Here is a 26,071-nt window from a genome sequence, read left to right as displayed (position 1 = left end):
TGCCTGCTTTAATGAAAATGATGATGATGATGATAAAACAACGACAACAATAATGCTATCACTGCTATTGGTATTCTCAAAGCACTCTGTTTCTATCAGTAATACAATATCTCATTTTCTCTGCTGGTTTCCGCTGTGCTCTTCCACTTGGCATAGAGCCGTGGGCACCACCATCATCTGAGAATTTGTTAGAAGTGCAGATTCTCAAGCCCCGCCTGGAAAGGGCCTGCAATCCCTGTTTTACACGCCCACAAGGTGGTCCTGATGCTGACCCTGAGGACACTGGCCCTGGGCTCGGGCTTGGTGACCTGACTTCCTGCTCTGTCATCCCAGCTCCTCTGCCTCCCAACGCTGTGTCCTTGGGAAAGTTACTTAACATCTTTTTGCCTTGGCTTCCCCTTGTTAAAATTAGGGATGCTAAAAAAAAACCCCCCAAAAACCTGACTGTTGTAATAGTCGAATTAATTCACAGAAAGCACTTAAAAATTTCATGCCTGGCACAGAGAAGCACTCAATAAGAACTAGCTCGTAGTAATATTATTTAGGATTAAAAGCATTACTGAATCATGTAAAGCACTTGGATGCTTTAGTAGGAGTTCAATAAGTGTTACTCCTGGAAGTAGTATTCATCTGATGCAAGCCTCCCGAAGGCCCAGACCGTGACTTATTCACCCCTGTAGCCCCCAGGAGCTGAGCCCAGGTTTTGCTACCTGGAACTCTATGGTAAATCCAGAGGCCCAGGATGCAGGCTGGCTATTTATCTGGGGTTGGTGCTCTGTTGGCCTTGAGGCAGAGAAACAAGACAACTCACTTCAGCTTCAGCCCGAGGTTTTCCCAAGGCCACTAGCCTGTGGGCCAATTGTCTTTTGCACAGATCTCTCCTCCCGGTTCGGAGGCTATTTTCACTAAAGGTCGCACCCCCTAAGCCTAGTAACTTTGGATTTAAAAATCATTTTGACTTGATATTTTACAGGGAACATGGCAGGCTTAGTGAGTTTAATCTCTCTCTCTCTTTTAATACACTGGAGGTGGGACACCTTTTAACCTATCTGACAAAGCTTTAAAAAAGCCTCTGCTTAGAAACTGACTGCAGCCTGAAGCAGAATGTAAAAGCTGGCCGCAGAGCTTTCCACACTGGAGGGGGCCAGCCCACAAAGAGTCACAATCACTCAGCTCTCCTCTGGCATAAACCAAACTGTACTCACCAGTTCATCTCCTCCTCTACCCCTCCCCTGAGAAAATCAAAACTGGCTGCAGAAAAGAAATAGCTCTCCAGCCAGTAATCTAGCCTTCTCTGAATGGTCTGCTTCACTGATCTCTTAAAATTGCCAGGTACACACTACACCAAGAGTATTAAAAAGCTGGTTTTGTAGCAAAGGAATGAACTAACCTGCTTGGGAAAAGTTCCCATTTTAGACAGGCGCCAGGACCATAATAAGCAGTAAATGTTGGCTGTTATTTATTAAAAGAGAACATGCTACTACACGTACTATAAATAAGACTCATACAGCTAGTACAGCAGTGAAAACTATAAATATTAAGTCTAGGAAGGTCTGCTATTTATCCAATAGAAGATAAGATTCCCTCAAACATATAATCATAAGCTAGAAGCCATCAGCAGTTAGCAGGAGGTCGCCTCTAAGTGTCTCTACAGGCATTGCTAATATCCTGGCAGCAAGAAGAATGCAGTGGGTTTTTAAAAAAATATATTACATTTAAATCTGATGAATAAATGAACAAATTCCATATCTTGATGACTGTTTCTACTAGCATTCTTTGTAACAACAGTTTAGTGGTGATTCCAGATTTGTTTCCTACTTCCAGTAGTGGGAATTGAGGGGATCCGAGAATTGAAGAAGCTATCTTTTGATCCCTGGCAGCAACATCAGATAAATCCTGGCAATAGGGAGAGAAGCTGAAATGACAGTGGTATAAAAATAATTCACACTTCTCTCTCAAGGCATTACCATTATCAAACGGGACAAAACAGTATGTCAAGTACAATCCTAGCAATAGGGTCACAGACTCTATTCCCACTACTGCTGTAGAGCAGACCCTGGCTAGAGTCTTAGCCCCTGTCCAGATCCCCACGCAGTCCAAGGGTAACCATTTTCTGCAGCCCTACAATGAACCATGAAAAATTCGTGCAGGACAGTTTCAGATCTCAAAGCACCGAGCTCTGAAGAATAAAAACGAATTCTATTTACCAAACCAAGTGGGGAAAAAAGCACATTGCAAAGATATTTCTTATGCTGAAATATTACATGGCCAAATGTTCCTGTCAAATCGTGGTTTAATTACCTTGGCCCCCATGCCTCTTATAATCACCTGTCATTAGCAACAATGCTGGCATCTGTTTACACGTCTGTCAGAAATGCCAGCCCAGCTGAAGCCAGGGAAGAAGAAAATGTTTATGGGGCTATGGCCTCAGTTGAAAAAAAGGTCACCTTAAGGCTGACCTGCCACCACCCAGGGCCGTCCCTCAAAAGATAACCTAAGGACAGGACCCCTGAAGCAAACAACTTCCTAGGAAACAAATTTTCAACAGGGTAGTTTAGAGATTCTCAGACCAAAGAGGAAAATGTTGGTGATTCATGGCTGTATTATGCCTCCTTTTATGGCATTTCTGCTTGCCTCCAGGAAATAACACCAGTGATAATGTGTTCTACATTCCAATGTCTTCGGGGCCTTTCCACCCTAGTGCTCTCCTCAACCCTACAAGGTCACACCTGACACCTACTTCTTCCATTAATTCTCCTCTCCTCCTCCGGGGAGGAGGTCTGCTTTCCTTGTCACTTAGTAGCCGCCACTGCCTACTCTATTTGAGAGGATTTTCTCCCCGAGACTGGCTTCATCTCTCTAGAGTCCCCTTTCTTCCCCACATCCCTAAAAACAAACACACAGATCCCTCTGTTTTGACCCTTTGGCACATGAACAGCAAGTGACTGAGCAAATGAGAGAATGAGTACATCATAGGGCTATTCAAACACCCATAACACTTTTAGTTCGAGGTTAGCGGTTTTTAGGTTTTGACGCTCTTCTAACATGTTAAATTGGTTTCAGTTGAAGTTCTGTCCGTAACCATCTTTATTTAATTTTCTCCAAATTCAGTTTCACCATCTATAAAATGGAGGCAGTAGTACTCAACTTCTGTATGATTACTGGGAGAAATAAACACAAAAATACTTATAAAGGCATCCACACACAGTAGGTGCTTAATACTTGCTAAGCTCCATTTTGAGTCCTTTCGTTCCATAAAAACTTTCCCAACTCACAATGACTACTTATTTCAAAGAGCTCATGATTTACTTACGGCTGATGCCATTTCATCTGGCATTTCCTTCACAGTCAAATCTGTCTGCCTTCTGATGACGACCTTAAACCTTGATTAGAAGACCTATCACAGCACTGGACACATGGTGGAAACTTTCCAAGGCTCTGTAAATGGAACCTGGATCCATTTCTATTTGGAGACAGCAAACACCATGATGAAATGAAATCGTTACCCCAACCCTAAGATCTGACCCCTCCTGCCTCTCCAGCCCCATCTCACCTTCTTCTCCCCTTGGTCATGCTTCTCACCCTTACTCCTGCTTGGCCAGGTTTCCTCAGCTCCTTAAACATTAGCCTCTGCCTTCTCCTTGGCCAACTAACGCTCTGAGCTTTGCTCTAACCAAAGCCCCTGCTACCGCCCTTCTGGCTCAGCAGCCTGTGAGTTCCGTCGTGAAGGCTGCAGGGAGGCCAAGCCGAACCCGACCCCAGCTGAAACGGTGGAGGCTCTTTACTCCACCTTCTGAAATTTTGAGAATTTTAGCCCTTTCTCGAACCTGTACCAGGGCCATTCCTGGATGCGGGCCCTCTCTGGAGTTCTGCACTTCATTTTTAGGGCAGCCTACCTCCCTCTGACCTTCTTTTCTCTTTGACCTTCACTGATCAGTATGTTCAATGATAGTTCTCTCATCATCCCAGGTTTCAAAGCTGGGCAAAGCTGCATCATCGTCCCTTAAATGACAAGGTAACGTTGTTTTGTTCCAGGAGAAGATTCAAAACCCTATCCACACTCTGAGGTAGGTTCAGGGAAAAAAAAAAAAAAAAATCATGCTTCTTTTCGAATGAAAGACCATCCACACGTTGTTATGTTTCTGACACAACCCTTAAAAGACGTGTCTTTGCCCCCCAGAGAAATCAGAGAACTATGAATTTCCTTTGGCGGTGATTTCAACAACCCTAACTCAACTAACTCCTTAATTCTTAAGATGTGGCCATGTAGATCCATTTTTCCCCCTTTTCCCTTGTCTCTTTGATATTCCAAAATGAGTGAGAGAGAAAACTGTGAACTTTCTTCATATATATCAACAATCGATGAACCCCTTTTCCTTGACAAGCAATAGAGTCAGCTCCCGGGCACTACACTTTCTATAGGACCTTAGCCTTCCTTTTTAAGTTTGACGCTATGGGTGAAGGAAAAAAATGCAGTTATTTTACAGATGTGCATTGGGGGCAGCTACTAAAGGGTATTTTACTAGCTCAATATGGTAAAAGAAATCAGCCATAGCTGGCACCATCACACATTGCTTCAGAAAAATGCACTGTGGAGAACTGACACTGTACCTATAATTTTAAAAGTTTTGCTCATTTAAACCGACCGGCAGCATTTTCTGCCACATAATGGAGAAATTCACAGGATGCTGGGCCCCCTCATGGCTTCCATGGCTATAAAAGCCCCTTCATGCTGGATTTTTTATATTTGGTAAATTAATAGTTTACTGTTCTAAGATTCCCGCATGTTTATATTATTGCTTTTCTAACATAAAAGACTGCAGTTGTTATGGAAACATATGGTAACATTTGCTGCTAAATTTTAAATGCATTTTCTACCCCTGTTACACACCTGAAATGAAGCCAAAAACTCTCTTTGCTTTACATTAGGCTGAAATTCAAACTGGTCTGGATGACTATAAATGGTTACTGTTTGTCTTGGCTCCTACCTGTATCAGATTTAGACTGAGGAATCTTAGGGAAGAAATTACACAGGATAAAATGGATATTTCTAAATTACAAGGCCTACAATTCCAGTGGCTCCAAATATCAGCTTTCTGTTTCATCTCAGCCTGCCAGAAAGAAAATGGTGGGGCTGGACAATAAAAGATGGACAACATTTAACCTCCAGAGCCAAATGCTTCTTGTTTTGATTATCCTGGAGGAGTAGCCTGCCGATCCTGATGAGTTAAGTCTTGTTAGCAAATTAAATGGCTGTAGATTACAATGGTGCAAGGCATGAGTTTTAGCCCCTGGCTTCAAGGTGAAATGACAAGAGTACACATTCTTTCAACCCATTTTGTTCTGCAATTTTCCTCTTTGAGCACCTCACAATTCTCAAGTAATTGTTCATGATGACTCTTGGCCCTTGGGGATGTTGGCTTGGAAACTTTTACTGGACAGTTTTCTAAGTGGCCCAATTACCCATTTCTCCGCACCTTAACACCTCACCCAAGTAAAGTTTCCTTGTGCAATGTGACTAGTCATAAATACTACTAAAAAAAAAAAAACCGAAGCACTTTGGCTCAGAAAAATATCAGATGAGAATTCTTGCCGGTTTGAGCATCTTTCTGGAATTTTAAGTCAAGATAAACCAAGAGTCACAAAAGAATGTCAAATGTGCACATTCAGTCTTGCTCTGGGACCTAGGAGACCTAATTCCTACTTACTTCTTGGTCCTCAGGGCTTGATCTTCTATTCATTTCATTTGTTAAGAGTTGAGATTAATTGTCACAGGTTAACTCTCTGTCTTTCACCATACTATTTGCTGAAGAGTTCCATTTTAAGGTTAGGACAAGATTAGACATTGTTTCTATATATTTAAGTGGACGGGTGAAAGAATTATGATGTTTTTCTAAGTATGGAAATATGAGAAGTTGCCAAAGATGTTTTGCTCCCTAGGCCCTTGTTTGGTAAGAAATAAGTGACACTTATCCCCTAATAGTACATATGCAGAGGCTTCTATGGCAGTAACTGAAAAAATAGGGTTATAATCTTCCTGCCCGCCCTTTTTCATTCATTCAAATACAGAATTTCAAGTTCTAAGGCATCTGTTCAAGCATCCAGGATGCTAGCTAAGCCAAGGGCTCAGAATATAGACAAAGCAGGGCCCAATCAGTAGCATAGGTTAGAGCTTTCACAAAACATGGATGACTACTGCATTATAATATTATACATATACATATATATGTACACACACACACACATATATATACACATCATATATATATAATATATACAAGTTAAATATTACTTACATTATATATATAATTATATATAGTGTTACACGTTTCCATGTTTCTCTACCTTTCTTCTTTAGAAAACAGACAGAGGAAAATAATTTCTTAACCCATCAAGATGTAGAAAAGGCAATGATTAAAAAGAAGACACCAGGGCTTCCCTGGTGGCGCAGTGGTTGAGAGTCCGCCTGCCGATGCAGGGGACACGGGTTCGTGCCCCGGTCCGGGAAGATCCCACATGCCGCGGAGCGGCTGGGCCCGTGAGCCATGGCCGCTGAGCCTGCGCGTCCGGAGCCTGTGCTCTGCAACGGGAGAGGCCACAACAGTGAGGCCCGCATACCACAAAAAAAAAAAAAAAAAAAAAAAAAAAAAAAAAAAAGAAGACACCAGAACCTCACTGCTTGGGCTCAAGTCCTGGTTTGGTCACTTACAACCTGTGTTATCTTAGGTAAATTCCTAGCCTTTCTGGGTCTTAGCTACCTTAACTGAGGTAACTTCTGAGTTTCAAGCTATCTACTTACGGGTCGGCATGAAAAGTAAGCAAGGAAATATGGGGAAAACACTTAGAACAGTACCAGGCATGTAGTAAAGGTTCACTAGAAGTTAGCTGCTATTAGTAATGATGAGGATGATGATCATCATCTACTTCATAACTAATAGCATAATTATGATTAAGAGACTTGTTTCTTAATCCCTTCAGTTTGTAAGGTCAGCACTTCCTAACCTTTGATGATGTGATCCACCATCATGACTTTCAGCAATATTCATGAACCACCCTACACTATTATATTTCCAGAATTTTTCTTTAAACCAACTTAACAAAAGATAACAACTTAAAGACGGACTTTAGTCCTGTCCTCAACAATATGACTTGGGAAGCATGGATCCAAATGTCAATCACACTTTTCTAACCTAAAGCAAAATACCTAACTTTTAAAATACAACGTATTCTTCGGTATATTACAAAATCATCTTCTGTGCCACCTGTGCACTGTGTGTTACACTTCAGGGGCCTCTGGGCCAGGCCTCGGCACATTTTCGAAGGGCACACCTCTGCATGAACTGGGAGACATCTCAGATTTGACGGAAACCACCACCACTATCTGCGCGGACAATACACAGCCTTGTCAAGGGACCCAACGTGGGTGACTGTCACTAAGCTTACTTCACTTAGCGCATATTCAAGTCTGAATCCTGTCTCGGTGCTGAAGGACTGAAAAGAATTCCCTTTCATTAGCCTAAGTCCCTAGTAATGCGAGCATTGTGCTGATGGGGAGACTGCGAACAGGGGGAGGCCCTTGTGAAAGAAAAAACGACGCTATACGCAAGAGGCCTCCTCCAATCTCTGCGGACCGGATTAAATGTATTTTGACCCCGTGCTAACCCATTTTCCTGTGATACATTTGGTACAAGAAAAGATTAATTACTTATGAAAATCAGGCGAACATCTCTACAGCAAATATATTATCGCTGTATAGGACAGGACATAAAGGTTTGCACTTGTACCATTAGCTCAGCTATAATAAATGAGATGCTCTATGTGATGTATATGGTAAAGAAAACACAGCTGTTTGCTTCTGTAGGAAAGTGCGTAGGTGCACAGCACCTGAGTCTGCAAACACTTAATAAGCCCTCAACAACAAAGCTGCATCCCTCAGAACAGCGATGGCTGAAAACCATTATCCATGGATAATTAACTATGTCGGGACACTGAGGTCCTAACATGAGGTCCTCATAATTCCCCACTAAGGGAAGGACAGTAAAGCATTGTTATAATATATTACTGATATTTAATATGAAGACTGTTCTATTTGTGTGTTATTAATGCAAGCTGTAAGTTACAGCAGCATTTGAATTATTCTTGGTTTTTCTGGGCGCTGTATCTTGAAGGGCAAAGCAGCCCTTGGAGCTGAAGAACCGTAAAGAAATACTTCCATTTGGGATTAAAATTTTAAAGATATAGTTGCAATTTGTTCTATTTATTTTCCCTCTGATCACATGAAGATATCCACGGTGGACATTTATCACTGGAAAAGCCATCGCTAAAATGACCAGTGTTTAAGGAGGTTCAAAGTTACATGCTGGTAAAACATGTCTACTGGACTCCTTTGATCTCAAGAAGAGTCCATCATTTTGCTTTCTCCAAGTATCCTGGTCATTTTGAGACTCTCCCCTGTAGCACAAAGTATTTAAATTTCTCTGTAACAAGGCTCTTTGACGCTTGAAGACAAAAGCGTCTCTCCACTTATTAAGATGACTTCCTACTGTGTGGGGCTGTTTTTTACCTCATAATTAAAATAGCACCTGAACACGACCATCTGTGAACGCAGATTAAGTTTTTACAAAATGTGAATATCCTTTCATTTTTTTCCTGCCAAATGCCTCTAAAACTCATACATAATTTGTGTGACATAGCCCCCCCAACCCCCGCCAAAAAGCTTAAATAAACTTCTACTCCAAAAAAAAAAAAAAAGGAAAAGTAGTTTGGGTAAACATTTTGCCTCTCACTGCAACCTTCCATGCATCAATAAAATCCATAAATTAATGTACAGCTCTGTAATTTGCTCGAAGAATGAATGAGCTGTCAGTCTTTGCTTTCTGTTTCTAAGATTCTGTCAGTTTATGGCAACCCAGAGACACAGTTTGCCGCTTAATTTTCCTCTTCCTTTTTCAAATACACACATTTTGGAAAAGATGTTATTTATACAAAAGGCTGCCAAGACACTGGGTTAGGATGGATTTGGATATACAGACTATTTCACAAGCTGGTCTTATTTAACCAAAATAAAGTCTCTTTGGGAGTCTTTTGTACAAACTGCAAATCCATAAATGCAGAGATTATAAACATTGATACAGACATTTCTTCCAGAGGGTTTTCCGACTTGATGTTAACTTTACATTAGAAATTCATGTTTCTTTAGAAACGTTGGCTTATTTTAGTGAAATGGTTCCTCTGGTAGAGCTGGAGTTGTGATGTCAGCCGGGTTCCCTTCTAATAACCCTCATGAAATATTTACAATGAAATTGAACCACGCATGCGTAACAGCTGACTTTCACGGCAGCCAAGGTTTAGGCTTACCTTTTTCTTTTTATTAAAGGAAAGGAATCGTTTTAGGTTTTCCTCTTCTCCAGAAGATCAAACCCACATGTATTTAACAACTTCCCTGACCATACCTCCATGTGGCCATCAGTCTGAGCAATGAAACTGAAAGATTATTCTGACCACATGACATCTTTGTGCCATGAAGGAACAGCTGGGTTCCCCCATGGTGGAGCTGGGGATAAGGCTGGGGATACACTCGAGGGTGTAATAGGAGAAATGGTGATCACCAGCACTGGAGTCCCTGCCCTTCCTTCCCGAGTACCAAACTCTTCACTGGATTCCAAATGGCCAACATTTTTGCAGACGCCTTTTTTTATGGTGACAATGAGCACCGTATACCCCTCATTCACTTTCGAAAACTCTCATATGCTTCCTCTGTAAAAGGAAAGATGAAAGACTGCCAAGTTAAAGGCAAAAAGAACACGCAAACATTTCCTCCAAGCAAGAACCGACATAGAGCAGAACAATGTTACAAGGTCACAGAGGCAGTACCCAGATTGCATCCTGGTCTCCAGGCCAGGGTCACTGCCTCTCTTCTCAAAAAGTAGGAGAAGGGTGTGGGTATTTTTCACTCAGAGCAGGCAGGACTTGCATTCTATATCAGAGTCCTAGCCACCACACCATCCAGTCTGCAGACAGGTACTGATCAGCCTGAATAACAGGTACAAATCTTTGAATTATTGCTAACATTCAAATCATTAGGAGACTTCATAAGCCAAAACACATGATCTGAATTTTCCCCTTCTCTGGCAAATGTAGGAGACCTAGTAACACGGATCCAGCCTCCTTGCTGCCCACTTCAGATAGGGTGTGAACTTCCCCATTCACTTCAATCCCACTTCTCTGCCTTCATTTGTCTAGATTATCTGCCAGGCCCTGTTGACATTTGAGTCTGCAACCTCTTGTCTGAATTCACTAGAAAACTCACAAGTACCCAAGTATTAAGTTGTTTTATCGTTTTGAGAATGAAGAACAGAAGAACACTTCCTTGAGAAAGCCCAGTGGCTCTTCGGGCATGATTTCACCATTTCATGTGCCCTCCTAACTCCTCAAAACCAGGTCTCTCCAGAAAGGATGACAGCTCTAATTTGAAAAAATACATGCACCCCAATGTTCACAACAGCACTATTCACAATAGCAAAGACGTGAAAGCAACCTGAGTGTCCATCAACAGATGAATGGATAAAGAAGATGTGGGATGTGTGTGTGTGTGTGTGTGTGTGTGTGTGTGTGTGTGTGTGTGTATGTAATGGAATACTACTCAGCCATAAAAAAGAGTGATATAACACCATTTGTAGCAATATGGATGGACCTAGAGATTATAATACTGAGTGAAGTAAATCAGACAGAGAAAGACAGATACCACATGACATCACCCAGATGTGGAATCTAAAAAAATGATACCAACGAACTTATTTACAAAACGGAAATCAACTCACAGACAGAAAACTTATGGTTGCCAAAGGGGAAAGCGCAGGGGAGGGATAAATTAGGAGCTTAGGATTAACAGGTACAAACTACTACATATGAAAAGGTAAACAACAAGTACCTACTGTATAGCACAGGGAACTATACTCAGTATCTTGTGATACCTATAATGGAAAAGACTTTGAAAAAGAATATATATATATATATATATATATAAACTGAATCATTCTGCTGTACACCTGAAAATAACACTGCAAATCAACTATACTTCTACATTAAAAAAAAAAAAAAGAATCACAGTACCTTAAAAAAAAAGACAAAAACCAAAACAAAACCCAGGCCTCATTCTCTTAGTCATGCAGCCCAGGTATGATGGTCTTCGGGGCCCTTGGTACAAAGGCAAGTACCTGTGTGAACACACAGAACATGCTCCAAAATACACAGGGAGAAAATCAACAGCTTAGGGAAGGCCTACTTTACCTACCACGCAGCGTTGCCACCCTGCGCCGAGACGGCACTGTTCGTGTTTGCTTCACTCAGACTCACCCTGAGATTTCCACATGCGTGCGTACTTTCTTAATACACCCTCTCTGACTTTTCTGCCATGGTCTGTTTTCAGTGCTGCTGGAAGATGCTGTGCTTAACACGGCTCCCAATTCTCAGAGGCCCCCTCAAAGCTTTTAAAGCGAGCAAAACATGCGGAATTTCAAATGAAGAACCAACAGCAGAAAGATCATTTACAGTAACTATACAAACAAGCTAAATGAGAGGCTTGTGTTCAAGTCATTAAAAATAATAATGCCAAAGCCCCGAGGGCTGAAATGTAAAGCTTCTACTTAGTGTGAGGAAACAGAAAAGGAGGGTGTTTATTATCCCAATAAGAGAACCTGCTAATTTATTTAGTAGGCAATTTTAGGAGGACGTTTGTTCACAGCGAAATCTCACTTGATCAGATTGGATAAAAAAATAATAACCACAAAGAAAATGCCCGTTGAAGCCAAGGGCTTTGGCCAGATGGGCATCACCCGGAGAGGGCAGCGCCAGGCTGCTGGGAGGCCCGGCCCCTGGTGCCTCCCGCCTCTCTCCTCCCGGGCTCTCCGGAACCAAGCTCAGAGTTGGTTATAGAGTTATCTCTCACACTTTGCAGATGATGCCTAACATCAAGACAACAGAGAAGAGGCGAGGTCTCAGGACCTGCCTGCCTGCAACAAGTTTCTGTAAAGTAATGAATTCAGACAGCTTGGGGACCGTTCACCTGTGCTGCCTGCCTCTTCCTGCCTGCAAAGTGGAACCACCAGGGATTAGCAGAAGGTACTTGTCTGACAGGGCCAGGACAGCCTTCCTCCTCAGTGACAGCCTGGGCCTCCCCTCTTAAACTTGACCCACCGTAATTCCTTCACAATGCGGCAGCAAGGCAGCTGACAGTAGCAGCTGCAGCTCCTAAGCGAGATGGATGGAATTTTCATAACTGGTTCCCCAAGTTACATTTTACCTTCAAGATAATTTATGAGCTGCTCCGGAGCCTTGAAAAGACAATATGCTTGCCATAAAATTAACTGTAACAGTCTTGTAGGTTATAATTAACACTGGGAGGGTAGCACCAACTGGATGAAACACATGGCATAATTGATGGTGAAACTGGAAAGGGCCGAGCTAACAGTATCATCACGGCACACGCTGCCTTAGCAAAACCGATACTTTCCAGGGGTTAATTACAATCACCTTCCAGGTCTCCTGTTCTGGGAGGGAAGAGGCCAGAGCTGGCCAGGGAGGGGTGGAGATTTTGCTGGCAAGGCCACGGGGCACCTGGACACGGATGCGGAGACTGTCGGCAGGCTGGAAAGAGAGGCAGGCCGAACCCAGAGTGGGCCGAGAATCTGGGAAGGTGCTTCCCAGAGTTCAGTCCGGGACCTCCACAAGCCTGCCTCATAGACATGACACTTCATTTTCTTAGTAAACCGCATCTTTTTCAGTGAAGATAAAGATCTGGATAAAAAGAAGGGAATCAGAACTTCCAAAATGCCCTCCCAAGGATTATGATATTCGTTCAGAACACAATAGAGTTGAAGCATTTCAATTTAACGTGGGCATATCTTTGTAAAAAATCAAGACGGTCCACTAAACCTCAAGCTTATTAAACTACAAAGTAGCACCCTGTCCAGAGAAGAGGATGGACAGAAAGCTAGTAAGAAAAGGCACGTCAATCGCTCCCCTCTCGGAAAGAAACACTAAACTATCCCTTTTCTGCATGGATACTAAGCAGCCTGAGCTATACCACCAAAACACTTAATATTCTAAACACACCAGAATCACTCAAGTAATTTCAATAAGCAATGTTAAGGTGACTGATCTATTTTTGTTGTTTGATTTGTCTGTTTTGTTTTGTTTTGTCCTGGGACAAGATGGTGAAAATCATTCCGATAAATGATGCAACAGTGTCCCCTACAGGCCGACAGAGCTATTCCTCACCCCCTCCGCGCCCCACCCTGCCCTCACTTCCTCAACTGAAAGCCACAGTTAAACTTTTATCTAGAACCCGGAATACACCTGACAGAGGAAAGCTGTAAAATACACTGGGGGCACCCCTGAGATAAAATAAAATTACTGCTCTTCATGTGCGGTAAATTGTTTCCCAGATATAAACATACTGTACAGAGGTGATTAACCCATTATGGAGAAGATAAATCCTACCTGTGCAGCCTAAGGGAATCTACTCAAATCAGCCTTGACTATAACCCGGCTCCGAAATTCCTCCACTTAGAGGATTTACAGATTCTTGGAGGCTAAACTTTGATGTCCTCATCTGGGCCCCTACTCTTGCACCTCCTAAAAGATTGTAACCAGTATGAAAGATGACATAGCTATAAAGGTAGTACCTTTCCTTTACAAGATTTATGGTAGGGAGATTTATAAAGTATGAGCTGGAAACAGATGCCTCCACAACTAAAAAGTGTGAAACGTGTTTAGGTACCAGAGGAAATAAACATTTACAGATACATGCCTGCCGATCTCCACGCTGGGAAGGATCCTGGCAGGTGTCTAACCCTTACACCGTGAGACCCAGGTCACGCACTACAAGAACACGGGAGTGGCTGACAGAGAGGAAAGCCTCGTTACTGCTCCGGCTGTGGCTACACAGCCCAGGTCTGAGTTGGGCTGTTTGGGCTTAAATTCCATCTCCACTAGCTGTGCTGCCTTGGGCAATGACTCTGCATCTCTCCGCCTCCCTCTTCTCACCTCCTCAAGCATTTACGACTCTGTCCGGCACTTGGTGAGTTCTCACTAAATGTTAGCTGCTGGTATTGCTAAAATTAGGACAACTGCAGATTTCCAGGACGGTGGAGGTAGAAAGGTGAAGCCAGCAGGAGTGACACTTACCCCACCTTTAGTGACTCCCTGGGATCTAACTTAGAGGGTCACACTTTGTCAGAGCTAGATGTCTTCGAGGTCACCTGGATCAAGCCACTTCTTGTGTAGATGAAGTTGCTGACATCCAGTGTCTGTGGCGTGCCCAGAGGCTAGAGCCAGCTGGAGACGGGGTGCAAACTGGTATTCAGGCCTCCGTCTGTCAATTCAATGTGACAGTCCTTACTTAGGACAGGGCCTGACACAGGATGAGCTCCGTCTAATGCTCCTTCCTTCACCAACTCAGCAATATCAAGCCCATACCATGAGGCTTGGATTTTACATGGGGGCACTCTCTCAAAGGAGAGGCCAATTTGGGTGAGTCTGGCTCAGATTGTTCTTCACTTGTTTGTTGTGATCTGAAGAAGAGGGGTAATTTTTATTGAGCACCTAGTATGCGACAGGTGCTTGCTCTAGGTGTTTTCCATGGATTCCCTTAATCCGCCCTATGGAACAGGTTCTATTATTATCCCCTCAGGCAAGTTACAAATGAGAAAAATTGAGGTTCAGAGGGGTTAAGTAACTTGTCAAGTTCATTGTAACTTGCCTGGAGTCATAGAAGTGGATCCAAGATTCAAACCCAAGCCATCTGACTCAGCATCTATGCTCCCAACCTCTATACCACATTCATAAAATTTACTCTGAAAGAAATCGGTTTTTTTCCCCCCATTTAACATGGAGAACTCTCTGGAGAGAAGATAGCCCAGAATTTATCCTATGACCCATAATCACATATAGATTTCTCCCCTATTTCTCACTCACACTTGGAGACGGGCAGCTCTTACCCACTTGTAGCCATCACAGTTTCACAACGGAGCAGGGCTCCTCACAAAGGTCAGGCATATGATGAGTCGCACAAGAACACTTCTGGAGAACTGGCCACTTTCATCCCTGGGACAAGAGTTTCCCCCAAATCCTGACTTAATCTCTTGCATTGCATTATTAGACTATGCTGTTTTTTCCCCCTAGTGAAGTGTTACTCAGCTCTATAACCTCAGGGCCTACAATAGTGCCTGGTACCAGGCAGGCACGTGACAAATATTTGTGGAATCAGTGCATGACTGACAGCACACTCACAGTAACCATGACCACCATCTATCAAGCGCTGGAGTGCATTGTCACTTGGACTCCCTCCCAACACCAATGAGATACGTACACCTTCTCCCGTTCACTCTTAAGAGATATCTGTGAATATAATGTGGCCTGAATTTAAGGCTTCCTTACAGTGAAGAGCTTTAAGGTGACACATCTTTGGTTTTAAAGTCACTGGGAACCAAGGTGTGGACTATCTAAGGAGAAATTAATGCCGTGGACTCCCAAGGACGGTGAGCCTCAGAACACTGATATTCCCTTAATATCTCACAAATCTGAGCCACTAGAACTAAAGCTGCAAGTTTTATAACAAGTGATCACCGTAGGAGGAAGATCAGAAGAGAAAATTGTATCTCTATCTCAACTGAATAACTACATTTGGGTTCTTCTGAGTGTTTGAATAGGCAGGACACGGCAACTACGCGCGTTTTTTTTAAAAAGAAATGTTCAGAGTTCCACTTAGGAAAACACTTTTTGTCATTCCACTAGAATAGAAGCTCCATGAGAGAAGAATTCTCATCAGTTTTGTTCACTGCTGTGTTTCTAACTCCCCAAACAGTGTTTGGTAAATAGCTGGCACTTAATAGGTATTTGTTATTTGTTGAATAAATAAATGAATGAATCCATGTTTTCTCAACAAGTTAAAGAAGCACTGCCTCTAAGAAACAGCCAGCAGCCAGTCATAGTCAGAAAGCTGCCAGGAGCAGGGCCCATACCGAAGCCTATGTGTTGATTTTACAAATAAGATACGCACAAGTCAATTGGCTTTTGTCCCCCGTAAAACTGTTCAAATAATGACAGTAACAATGGTAATAACATTAACAACACTTGCCTCCTTAAGATAAGTTGCTGTATCTTGGAAAAAAAGGTAACCCTATCTCTAGACTCATTTAATCCTTGCTCTAAATTTATACAATGTTTCAATTCCTACACATTTATGAGGAGGTTTTATGGAGTTATCGGATTTTATGGAGTCATCTGTTCAGAGACACAAAGGACATTCCACTGCTAAGGGCAGCAGGAAGCAGAAACTGCAATTATTAAAGGAGATGGGGCAGATGCATTAAAAAAGAAAAGACATGGATGGCAGCTAGCCGGCCAGAGCCTCCCTGCTGCTCCCTGGAACCTTCTTCGTTTACTCCTCACTCCCACCCACAATGCTGAACACAAATTTAGCTCATTGCAGGAGACAGCTACTGAACTGGAAATGCCACAGCTTTTGGTCCTCAAATAACCTGGCCAGGAGCAGCAGCCACTCTCTGTAGCATGAATGACGGCAGTTGACACGGTCAGACGACTCACCACGTGTTGTCTCAGAAGATAATTACATCAGTCTCATCGTCCCATAGCCCATCCTCAAGGCTGGTGGTTCTACTTTTTGTGACCACAACTTCTAGGATGGAAAACAAATTCTGGCCCCAATGCCTAGTCGCCAAGACAGAGCTCATCACTGTACTGATACCATCAAAGCCATATCAGGATGTCAGCAGATAACCAGCAGGGAGCAGCTGTCCTTTGAAATATGGACTCGGAGCCATATTTAGCCTCAGCTTTGTCCCTCCTGGCCTGAGACCTATTCCTTTATTCAGAGAAATGCCCCTAGGGAGGCCTTTCCCCCTCCCCCTGATCTTCCTTTCTTCATTCATTCTATTTCACTTCCAGGAAGGGCAGGGACTCAGGAATGGCTGGCTCAGGGAGGAAACCATGTCTTTTTGTCCTGGACCCAGCTCAGTTCCATGCTGTTCACTCCTGGGCTCTTCCTCAAGTACCCAAGTCAGCCTGTGCCCATGGCGTCCTTCCTCCCTCATGCTGGAAGCAAGGGGCAGAGGTGCTGTGCTGGGAGTTAAATACCAGAGAAGTGCCTATCAGAGAGCTCTCCTTACAACCAGTTTCAAGTTTTCCACCGCTGGCAGCGTCTCAAACGTTCATTCCTCTTCAAATTAAGAAGAAACACATAGACACTTATAAATACAGGAGTGGGTTGAGGAGAAAGCGTTTTTTTTTTTTTTTTTTGTGATATGCAGGCCTCTCACTGTTGTGGCCTCTCCCGTTGCGAAGCACAGGCTCCGGACGCGCAGGCTCAGCGGCCATGGCTCAGGGGCCCAGCCGCTCCGTGGCATGTGGGATCTTCCCGGACCGGGGCACGAACCCGTGTTCCCTGCATCGGCAGGCGGATTCTCAACCACTGCGCCACCAGGGAAGCCCGAGAAAGCTTTTTTTATTCAGTCAGCCACTGAAACAATCTGAGTGCCAGGCACTATTCTAGACATAGGGGATGTGAGATGATCAGGCAGCAAGCGTGTGGCTCACACAGGGCACCGTTCTAACGGAGGAGAAAGCTTAAAGTCACAATGATCTAGGCTGCAGGTTTTACAGTTGGTGCACAGCCAAATACCCAAGCTCAAGGAGCTTACATTCTGGTAGGAGAGACAAAAATGTAAACACAGAATCAAGTACATATATAATACATGTTGGGTTTACTCCTTCTCATAAGCTTCTATCAGACTTTAAGTTCCTTGGACGAGACTCCGTTGCTAAGTCATCCTTCGGTTTCCCACTTTGCCGCACACAAAAAAGAATGAAAATCTGCATGCGAGCCACTGTGTTCTTATTATTCTCCCCTTGCCCTCCCCTACATTAAACTATAAATTATTTCAGAGTTGAGACTGTTTCATACTCATCTTGCCACTTCGCACAGCATTGAACACAGTTAGCTTGTACATAACAAGCACCCAGTAAATAATAGTTTATAATTGTGAAACCGGACTGGGTCAACCTGTCAGTTTTGAATAGAACTCAGTCCTGCCAGGAGACAGAAGGAGAGACCAGATAACCATGGAGGAAACAGTAATGTGCTGCCCTTAGAACCAGAGTCGATCCACAGAGTCACTTACACAAACCATTAGACTTGCTGCACCCAGATCAGGGTTCTGAAGCGATTCGCTGAGAAAAGTAAATCCTATTCATTACAAGGTCAGGGTTATGACAACTAGATTTTGGAGCCCTAACAAAGGGGTCTAAAGTGGATCCATCCTGGAGGTAAGGGGTGATGGCTGGGGCTGTGGAGGAGAGCAAGATGGTCAATAGGAAGATGTTTGGTTGTTTTACTTGTCTAGAAAAGATGCTAACTTGGCAGTTTTTTTGAGAATCCAAAGCCCAATATGGGGAAGACATGTCTATAAAGACGTCTAGGTCTAGAGAATTACTTTTAACTCTTCGAAGGAAGCAGTTCTAAAAGCTTTGCTAAGAAACTGCCATAAACATGTTTTTAAAACTTTGCTCAGTACCATTTTAAGCTCCTTGGACCCAAATGAAGTTGTCTACTACGGGGATACAGTAAGCCCTGTTTGAGCCTGGAAGTTAAGAACTTAGGTAAAGAGTTTCCACTTAATTAGGCTACATTCCTATCCAGTGTGCAATGCTCAGAGATTCTACAATGAAAGAAATGAAAGACAATGGTAGAAGGGAGAAAGAAGTAAGGGGTCTACAGAAACAAACAAAATATGCACGTGGGCCACCTGCAAATAAATAAAGGGCCAGGCCTAGCCATGGAAATGGGGAGATGGGCACAGCTGCACACTCATGACAGCTTCGTTTGGAACTCTATCCATCTTATTAGCCAAATACCCCTAATAGGCTCGTGACTTCTTTACCACTTAAGGGATAAGTCCTTAAGTCTGTCATGTTTTAAAATCTCCTAATAAAAAACTAATGGTGTTAAACAAGCACATGAAAAGACACTCAATATCATTAGCCATCAGGGAAATGCAAATCAAAACCACAATGAGATAACATTAGGATGTCTATAATCTAAAAACGGTAAAAGAACAAGTGTTGGCAAGGTTGTGGAAAAATCGAAACCTTTGTGTACTACTGGTGGGAATGTCAAATGGTGTAGCAGTTGGGGATAAGAGTCTGGCAGTTCCTCAAAAAGCTAAACATAGAGTTGTTATGTGACCCAACCATTCCAGGCCTAGGTTTATACTCAAAGGAAGTGAAAAAATGCCACTCAAAAACTTGTACATAAATGTACATAGCAGCATTATTCATAAAAGCCAAAAAGTGGAAACAACCCAAATGTCCATCAACTGATGAATGGACCAACGAAACGTGTTCTATCCATACAATGGAATAGTTTTTTGGCAATAAAAAGGAATGAAGAACTGATACATGCTACATTGTAGATGAACCTTGAAATCATTACGTTAAATAAAAAAAGCCAGGGCTTCCCTGGTGGCGCAGTGGTTGGGAGTCCGCCTGCCGATGCAGGGGACGCGGGTTCGTGCCCGGGGCCGTGAAGATCCCACGTGCCGCGGAGCGGCTGGGCCCGTGAGCCATGGCCGCTGAGCCTGCGCATCCAGAGCCCGTGCTCCGCAGCGGGAAGAGGCCACAACAGTGAGAGGCCCGCGTACCACCAAAAAAAAGAGCCAGATACAAAAGGTCACAAATTATATGATTCCATTTATAGAAAATATTCAGAACAGGCAAATCTATAGAGACAGAGCGTACAACAGATTAGACAGAAAGTGGTTGATGGGGAGTGTGGGGAGACGGGGAGCTTGAGAGTGGTTGTTCACAGGTCCAGGGTTTCGTTTTGGGGTAACGGAAACGCTCTGAAATTGAATGATGGTGATGGCTGTTCAATCTTGTGAATATACTAAAAAAACCCCCAAAAAACCACTTAACTGTATACTTTCAAATGATTAATTTTATGTTATATGAATTACATCTCAATTTGGCTTCTCAAAACCCCCCGAATGGCCTGGCTTTTGTCTTATTTTTTGCACTTGCACCTTACTGAGCAAAAATGTAAAGGAGAGTGCTTTAAAGTTAAAAGGCACGGTTCGTTCTAGAAGCGTTCCTCAGCCCCCCGAGTTATTCTTCACCCAGCTTTCTGCTCCCTGTAAATCCCCATGGACATACACAGTTGAGTCAAAACCTAAGATGAAAAAATGCTACCTCTGGGTAATGTTTAGAAGGTTTTTATTTCTATTTTAAACATAAGTATTGTCTGGGTGAGGCCTGTATGATATAGGCAATAGGGTTCAACATAAGGGATTTTCAACAGTACGGCAATGCTAGACTTCAGAGACATCTACAGTTAAATACCTTCCTGGGAGGGCAATAGCAACATGCCACTCTGTTGTGGTCATGAGGGTTCCACCACTTATTTTTTGTTTTGATTTGTTTGTTTGTTTTGTTTTTTTGTTTGTTTTTGGTGGTACACGGGCCTCTCACTGTTGTGGCCTCTCCCGTTGCGGGGCACAGGCTCCAGACGCACAGGCTCAGTGGCCATGGCTTATGGGCCCAGCCGCTCCGCGGCACGTGGGATCTTCCCGGACCGGGGCACGAACCTGTGTCCCCTGCATCGGCAGGCAGATTCTCAACCACTGCGCCACCAGAGAAGCCCCACCACTTTCTTTTCCACTGCTTTTCACAGCTTCTTTCTAGGAACTTGCTAAACTCTCATCCCCAGATAAATTCTCAAATTGGCCGCTGGGCACAGTTTAAGAATTTATCTCATGCATAGCACCTCACACAGTATTTTGTATATAGTAGCCATACAAAATATACAAAAATGCTCATGGAATAAAATCGTTCTCTTTCAGAAAGTAGAGGCATGGCATGTGCCCCCGAAGAAGAGCACGGAGATTTGTGAATGCCAATGTCACTGGTCAGAAACCAAGACCCTCAATGCCCACAAGAAGCTGGGAGAGAGCTTTAAATAGATTACTCTTATCCATTAACAAGTAAGGGAACATATAGCATGTGACCGACCCATTGTTGGCACTAATGAGCATTGCTATGATGTTTCTTTGAAAAAGGAATAAAGAAAGGAACAGACTATCTACTCAATTAACATTAGGTGCTTTCTTATTTTTTACAGAAAAACTGCCAAGTGTGGTAGTAAAACAGTATGCAAGAGTCACATGTATATTAAGTATCAAAAAAAAAAAAGATAAAAGAATGTATAACCTTCAGTGGCCAGATGCTGAAACAGATCACAATTTTTTTGTAAAGCGTTTTTGCCAGTGTTTGACTTAGTTACATTCTCTAGACTATGCACGCAAGCAGGAAAAAAATAATTTGCTTCTCACTGCGACATGTGCAAAATAAACAAAGGCACTGATTTTTATTATTTCTTATTTAGAAAAACAACTCAGGCCTGGACATTGAACTGTACCTTTTCTTTAGTGCACTTTTCAAATGATAATTTCTTCCACTGTCACCATTAAATCTTAATCCATTCCAGCTCTTTGCACGGGTCATTGAGTCTATATGTACTGCTGTTATTTTAAAATGTTTCCCCTTGGTAGGGAAAGAGGGGGAGAAAAGATGTTGAGGGCCAGATGGGCCTCTTCACAGTTCATTTATCAAACCTAATACATTGGGCTCCACCCTCCTCTCACTCACTACTGCGGTTAAACTTCCATATAATTTGGTAATCATTTTCATTATCAGAGAGTGACCCTAAAGCAGCCTATCCTGAGACACCCAGCCCTTGCAGCTGCTCTTTTTCTGCCTTTTCCTACAGTAGACCCTAAGAACCTCCGAGTTTATTAGCTGCAGACTGACCTTTGGGCTGCAGAGGTCAAGAAGGGGTCAGATCAGAGGGCTTGCCCAGTTCTTTAAAAGCTATAACAAGCTGTCCATCAGGCAGAGTGGACTGTATAAACAAAGCCAAATCTTCAGAAATTCTGTACCACTTCTGTTAACACTTACCCTGCATTCACACGGCTTCTCCCGAAGTGCTTTGGATCATTCAACTCTGGGGAAGTGAATAGACAGCCCTAATAAGCCTATTTGGAGAGGGTTGTTTATGGGATTACTGGGCTCGGGGAAGGAAACCCACAGCACTCAGATGTGCCTCTAGAATCCCAGGGTTGTGTGACACTGTGACAAACTCAGTTACCCCGAGTCATGCAGAATTGACACTTTCCTCCAAAAGCTGAATTACAGGGAACATATGCTTTCAGTTTAAGAGACTTCAGTGAGTCCCAAATAATGGCGCGGCTCCTGGCCGGGGGGAGAGAGACAAACATTTTAAAAACCAAGTTACAAGTTGCATTTAATATAGTCTCCCTAATATCATTAACATAAATGAACCTACTGAAGTTGGGGGAACCTTTACTACAACAGACTTATACTAAAGCTACCGCCAGCTGCGGAGTCTTAGGTGACCTAAATTTCTCAAAGTTGTACTCTTCCTAATGCGTTCTCTAACGTGCAATATCAGGTAATTAGAGTCATCTGCATTTAACTTTCAGAGGAGAAAATTTCTATTATCTAAATCTAAAGGATCCCCTGATAGCTTTGATGAAAGTAAAATACTGTAACCCACTGCTTGGCCTTGGGCGAGCGCTAATTATTATCTCTCAAAGCACATTTTTCCTTTGTGTACCAAGGTACACAATAGGCCAACGTCTGAAACACTGGCAGCTCGGTCAGCGCTTCAGTGGATGTTTTATAACTTTCACCACCACACGCCTGATGGCTCCTCGAGGCGATGCCAGATTCCAGACAGCCAGAGGAAGCTTTGATGAGGAAAAGAAAGGTGTATGGTAACTGTCTGTTTATACAGATCATATGGATGAGTCTTTTAGATAGGTCACCGGGATGGGAAACATCAAATGGTGCTGGCGAAGGGGTAGGGGGAAGGATTATGGTTATTTAATACTCTGAGGACACTTCCTTCTGAGCTCTCAAGACACCACCCGCTTGAAATCTTCTTTCAGGTGTTTAGTTTTAAGGAGGTCTGCAGAGTGTCAGCGGCTAAGCCCTTTCTTGTCTCCTCCCCTACCACAAAGGACTCGAGAAGTTTTGTTTCAGATGCTAGACTACATCAACTTCAGCTCTGGCACCAGCTCCTGATTAAATTGTTAGCAGTTAAGGGCCAGAAATGCTGAAACCAGACTCCTTTAAAACAGGCCATTTTGGCCACGCTGTCTGATGAGTTGGTGTATTAGGAAATTATTGTTAACAAACCAAATGCACTCAACAGAAGACATCCATTCTCAACCTTTCCTCTAGCTGTGCTGTCTTTGGAGGGGTTGGGGGGATGGGAGAGAGTTTACAGGGGGTTCTCTCTCTCTCTCTCTCTCTCTCTCTCTCTTTCTTCCCTTCCTTCCTTCTCTCTCCCCCACCCCAACCTCTCTCTTTCTTTATCCCTTTCCTATTTAGTAGGAATCACCAGGGAAATTCCCTGGCGGTCCAATGGTTACAACTCCACATTTTCATTGCCGAGGGTCCGGGTTCACTCCCTAGTCAGGGAACTAAGATCCCACAAACCCCACAGTGCAGCCAAAACAAAAAACAAAAGAAATCACCAGGGGAAAAGATATAAAAGGTCAAAGAAAGAGAAGCCTCTTAGATGTCCCCTCATGGATATTCCACTATTTAATAAAATATCCATACTTGAGTGAATATACATACTTAAACTGTAATACAAAGGAAATGTTAAAATTAATTATTGAAACTTCGATTGAAAGTCATTCCATGACTGTAGTTGAAACTGTCATTTACCCTGACCACACTACAAAAAAAGGGGGCAAGGAGAGAATATCACTGGGAATTTTAAAATTATGGTTTCAATGCAAGTCTAAATTCAGAGACAATACACATATGTGAAAAAGCAGCTTTCTGATACCCAATCAGCATGGACAGTTCATACTCTTAACTGTCTCCTTCCTTGGAAAATGTTCCTCTTCAGCCTTGTTCAGGCAAATCTATGTTTATGAAAATTGTTACTAGTAAAGCCATCAATTATTGTAATTCTGTGGCATGAACTCATTTGGAGAATATTATGGCTATCAATAAATGTTCTTGACTCCCAGGCACACAGAATTTTTAAGCATGGAATTAGACTCTGACACAAAATCCAGCATAATTTTCCTGATTCCTCTACCTCTTGCTTAGAGGCAGATGGTAATTCAACAATACACATCATGCATCTGAAGGATAACTCTATCATTTGAGGGAACTGGTTCCAGGCTTCTACCAACCAACCACCCGTTGCGTGAAGAAGAACAGGATAACGTGGCATTTAGTATGCAAGCACCAATTCTGTAAAAACTGATGGTCTGTAGAAACTTGCTACCAGTAACAGCTTTCTAACCACAGCTAAGTCCATGTGCAAAGAAACTGGGCTGAAGCCAAAGTCATTTCTATTTGGTCAGTTCTGAAAATGGGGTTGTTGAACAGACTAAGTTCAAGCGATCTGCCTTCCGAGTGATGTAAGAGTACCGTGTGGATTTCCCAGACATCTGCTCTAACTAAACAGCAATGCTCGTCTTTTAGATGGTTGATTAAAAGGGTTCTTCAACATCAGGTACTTAAATTACAGTACTCTCAAGATGCAAACATTTCTGCTAAATGTTACACTCGGGGATAAATCATACATGCATACAGATGACATCATGGATCGTTACAATTAATGTAGGTACCATGTGTAGGAAAGCCAACTTTGGCTGAAAGTATCTGTAACTTGCTTCTTTTTCATGGCCCCTCCAATGAGAGGGATGAGACCAGCCATCAGGAAGCCATCTTTAGCCAAAGAAAGCTCTTGTTTTCCAGGGACAACAAATCCCATTTCGTAATAAAACAAACCTGGCATGCCATTCCCTCCTCAGGTTCTGGCGAGCAGTGAGTGTGGCGAGGACGGCCGTCAAGATCTCATTCCTTTGTGCTACAGGGGTCCCCTCTCTTCTAACTTCCCGAAGCACAGCATTTGTCTAGAAGAAATGATCCCCCAAAAGAGAAAGAGAAAGTAAAAAAAATTAATAATAAAAAAAAAGCCCATAAGCAAATAAGGACAGTAAATCAATGGTTTTTTTTTTTTATTACAGTTCCCCTGCTAACAAATCAATACAATAAAGGATGGTCAAAAATGGCCAGCATATATTTTGTACTTAATCAATGTACATGGCACATAAGGTAAACTCTAAAGCTCCACTGCCTTAAGTAACACATCAAGATACTGTGCATTCTCGTTCTAATTTTCTCAGTGCACCAACGACTTTTTTATCCTGGGAACTACCTACCACGAGCTATTATTAGAAATGATTTTCACGTACAGTTTACCATGGGTTGTTTGTTTGGCCTTTTAAAACAGAGCAGTCTCTGACTTTCCCTCTCTCTCGTTCCTGCCACCCAGCTAAGGCTTACTGCACTTTCTTATTTGAATCATTAATTTCTATTTCCATCCATGCCAGGAATTTTTTTTGTTTTTTGTGTGTTTCTTTTGCAGTATGTGGGCCTCTCACTGTTGTGGCCTCTGCGGAGTACAGGCTCCGGACGCGCAGGCGCAGCGGCCATGGCTCACGGGCCCAGCCGCTCCGCGGCATGTGGGATCTTCCCGCACCGGGGCACGAACCAGTGTCCCCTGCATCGACAGGCGGATTCTCAACCACTGTGCCACCAGGGAAGCCCAGGAATTTTTTTTTTTTTTTGAGGGGGCGGTTCACTCATTTTCCGTGCTTGTTGCAAATAAAGAGCTTGCAAAGAAAGAAACACTAAGAGCACAAGAATCAGAGAACAGTGTATCTCCATGAATATCTTTCCAACTTTGAAAATCCACTACATATTTTGAATAGTAGGTACAGGGATTCTTATAGAGAGTAGACTTATGATTTGAGGAAGAATCATTTATTCTTTGGTTATTGTTTGTTGTGGTCCTTAAAAAAAAATTAGGCTCACGGGTGAGTACAAAAAACACTCAAGCAGTCAAAGCACAAGCACGTGACACCCTGCTTACTCTAACAAGCAG

The 26,071-nt window shown here is 42.9% G+C and overlaps 1 protein-coding gene across 1 annotated transcript in view; it reads right to left on the bottom strand.

Annotated features, from left to right (window-relative positions):
• The window catches only part of FTO (FTO alpha-ketoglutarate dependent dioxygenase), a 373,461-nt gene that overhangs the window by 137,425 nt on the left and 209,965 nt on the right, over positions 1 to 26,071 (bottom strand). The window contains exon 8 of the mRNA XM_059043778.2: positions 24,913 to 25,037. Coding sequence (XP_058899761.1) covers positions 24,913 to 25,037 — 125 coding nt within the window. The remainder of the gene's footprint in view (positions 1 to 24,912; positions 25,038 to 26,071) is intronic.

Source organism: Kogia breviceps, chromosome 18 (genome assembly GCF_026419965.1).
Source record: "Kogia breviceps isolate mKogBre1 chromosome 18, mKogBre1 haplotype 1, whole genome shotgun sequence".
NCBI lineage: Eukaryota > Metazoa > Chordata > Mammalia > Artiodactyla > Physeteridae > Kogia > Kogia breviceps.
Note: the sequence above shows the minus strand (reverse complement) of the source record. Positions and strands in the feature narration are given on the sequence as shown.